The sequence below is a fragment of the Muscardinus avellanarius genome (assembly GCF_963383645.1).
Source record: "Muscardinus avellanarius genome assembly, chromosome: 12".
Taxonomy (NCBI): Eukaryota; Metazoa; Chordata; class Mammalia; order Rodentia; family Gliridae; genus Muscardinus; species Muscardinus avellanarius.
Window position 1 is genome coordinate 47,358,339 of NC_137798.1, and position 3,123 is coordinate 47,361,461.

The following is a 3,123-nucleotide window of genomic DNA, read 5'->3' on the forward strand; positions in this document are numbered from 1 at the left end:
CTCAGCTACTACTTAATGAGGCCCTTTGCAATTCAGTGAGACCTTGTATCAAAATAAAGAATAAATAATAGGGCTGGGGGTGTAGCTCAGAGGTAAAATGCCCTTGGGTTTCATCCCCAGTACCACAAATTTTATATATATATATATATATATATATATATATATATATATATATGAAATTTCATATATAAATTTATATATTTCATCTATAACTTTCATATATATATTTCAAATTTAATTAGATAACAAATATTGTCTTTTTGCTTCTACTTAAGCTGGTGAATTGAACTCTTGCAAATCACTTATATGCCTCTAATCATTTGAATTTACCTGTGTATAAAGAGGTCCTTCAGGATCTCTGACTCATGAAAAACTTTTATTAATTTTATTTTCTTAATTTTATTAATCTTTTGATGTTTTTCTCATTTGATTTTAAATCATATGAAACTGAATGTTATATAATTCATCTTTATTGCTCACTATAGCTTGAAGTACATGTTTAATACATGTATGTTAAATAAAATATTATTTCTGTATTCTAATTTGCTTAAAATATTATTCTATTAGAGATATGAACATTAATAAGTGACTGGATGCTAACACTCTATTTTTTTTTCTTTGCTTACAGGCTCTTAAATTTGATCTACAATGGAAAAATTTCTTTTTTATCTGTTTTTCATTGGCATAGCTGTGAGAGCTCAGATCTGTCCAAAGCGCTGTGTTTGTCAGATTTTGTCTCCTAATCTTGCAACCCTTTGTGCCAAGAAAGGGCTTCTATTTGTTCCACCAAACATTGACAGAAGAACTGTGGAACTGCGGTTGGCAGACAATTTTGTTACAAATATCAAAAGGAAAGATTTTGCCAATATGACCAGCTTGGTAGACCTGACTCTATCCAGGAATACAATAAGTTTTATTACACCTCATGCTTTTGCTGACCTGCGAAATTTGAGGGCCTTGCACTTGAATAGCAACAGATTGACTAAAATCACAAATGATATGTTCAGTGGGCTTTCTAATCTCCATCATTTAATATTGAACAACAATCAGCTGACTTTAATTTCTTCTACAGCATTTGATGATGTGTTTGCCTTGGAGGAGCTGGATCTGTCCTATAATAATCTAGAAACAATTCCTTGGGATGCTGTTGAGAAGATGGTTAGTTTGCACACGCTTAGTTTGGATCACAATATGATTGATAACATTCCCAAGGGAACTTTCTCCCACTTGCACAAGATGACTCGGCTAGATGTGACGTCCAATAAGTTACAGAAGCTACCCCCTGATCCTCTCTTTCAGAGAGCTCAGGTACTAGCAACCTCAGGAATCATAAGTCCATCTACTTTTGCATTGAGTTTTGGTGGAAACCCTTTGCATTGCAATTGTGAATTGCTGTGGCTGAGGCGTCTGTCCAGAGAAGATGACCTAGAGACCTGCGCTTCTCCTACCCTTTTAACTGGTCGCTATTTTTGGTCAATTCCTGAGGAAGAGTTTTTGTGTGAGCCTCCGCTCATTACTCGTCATACCCATGAGATGAGAGTCTTGGAGGGTCAAAGGGCAACACTGAGGTGTAAAGCCAGGGGAGACCCTGAACCTGCAATTCACTGGATCTCTCCTGAAGGCAAGCTTATTTCAAATGCAACAAGATCTCTAGTGTATGATAATGGAACGCTTGACATTCTTATAACAACTGTAAAGGATACGGGTGCTTTTACCTGTATTGCCTCCAATCCTGCTGGGGAAGCAACACAAACCGTGGATCTTCATATAATTAAGCTCCCTCATCTACTAAACAGTACAAACCATATCCATGAGCCTGATCCTGGTTCTTCAGATATTTCGACTTCTACTAAGTCAGGTTCTAATACCAGCAGTAGTAATGGTGATACAAAAATGAGTCAGGATAAAATTGTGGTGGCAGAAGCAACTTCGTCTACAGCACTGCTTAAATTTAATTTTCAAAGAAATATCCCTGGAATACGTATGTTTCAAATACAGTACAATGGTACTTATGATGACACCCTTGTTTACAGGTAAGAAAAACTAAAAAACTAAAAAAAAAAAAAATTTGTAAGCCAACCATGCCTTTTAGTGTAAGGTTCATTAATACACTACTGATTATTTTTAAATTAGTAATGCAATTGTGTGTTGCTATTATAGTAAGACAGTTTTAAAGTGCATAATGTAAGACCTGAAATTGGTGGATATATATGGGAAAATATTTTCAGTGGCATTATTTTTAAAGAATTCAAATTTATATTTAATATTATATGACTTTTTCACCTCATCTGAGAGATGTGACTATCAGAAAACAAGATTGATTTAATTTAAAAATTCAAAAACATACCAGAACTTACACATACACATGAGTGTTCTTTCCTTCAAGGAAGTCACGTTGGGAGGCTATACCATTATCCCAATGATGCTGCCATTGCTCAAAGCACTTTTGGAATTATCTTTAGAACCTTCGTCATACTATTTTGAATATCCTCAGTGGTGGCAAATCTTCGTCTTTTGAGGGTGAATTTGAATTTTGGAAAACAAGCAAAAGCCATTTGGAGTCAAGTCTTATGAATAAGGTGGGTGATCAAGATGGGTATTGCCATTTTTGGTCAACAGTAGGATGTAACTATAAAGTAATGAGACTGATTCTTTGAGTGATTGAGTTATGTGCGTGTGTGTTGTCTCATGTACACTGGTTCTTAAGGCAGTTCCAAAGAGAAAGTTAATAAATATTTTGAGCAGTGAAAGTATCACTGGAGTTAAATGTGCAATATCTGGTAAGGAAAGTGATGGAGAATTTGTATCTGCTGATTAATTTCTGGTATGTTTTTCTAAAGTTCAGCCTCATTGATTTATAGTCACATCATGTCCAATTTTCAGTTGGAAATACACATTTTTACCTCTTCATATAATTGTACTCATGGTACACGCTTATTGTCCCTAAGCAATGAGAGGAAATAATTGAAATGATTATTTTTGTTTTTAAGCTTTCCAAATACCAGACAAGTTTAGTTCTGACATACACAAACAGAGTTTTTAAAGATTTTTGATATTTGCTTATGGATGAAAATGGGAATAATTTTTAAAAATCAGTGTGTACTACTAGGAAAAGGTAGAAGT

The 3,123-nt window shown here is 34.5% G+C and overlaps 1 protein-coding gene across 1 annotated transcript; it reads left to right on the forward strand.

The window, feature by feature from the left end:
• Nucleotides 1–648: 648 nt before the first annotated feature.
• Nucleotides 649–2,037, forward strand: LRFN5 (leucine rich repeat and fibronectin type III domain containing 5; the record flags this gene model as incomplete). The annotated part of the gene is made up of 1 exon (XM_080708299.1): nucleotides 649–2,037. One exon carries the CDS (start codon nucleotides 649–651, stop codon nucleotides 2,035–2,037), a length of 1,389 nt encoding a protein of 462 aa, XP_080564425.1.
• Between the last annotated feature and the right edge of the window lie 1,086 nt (nucleotides 2,038–3,123).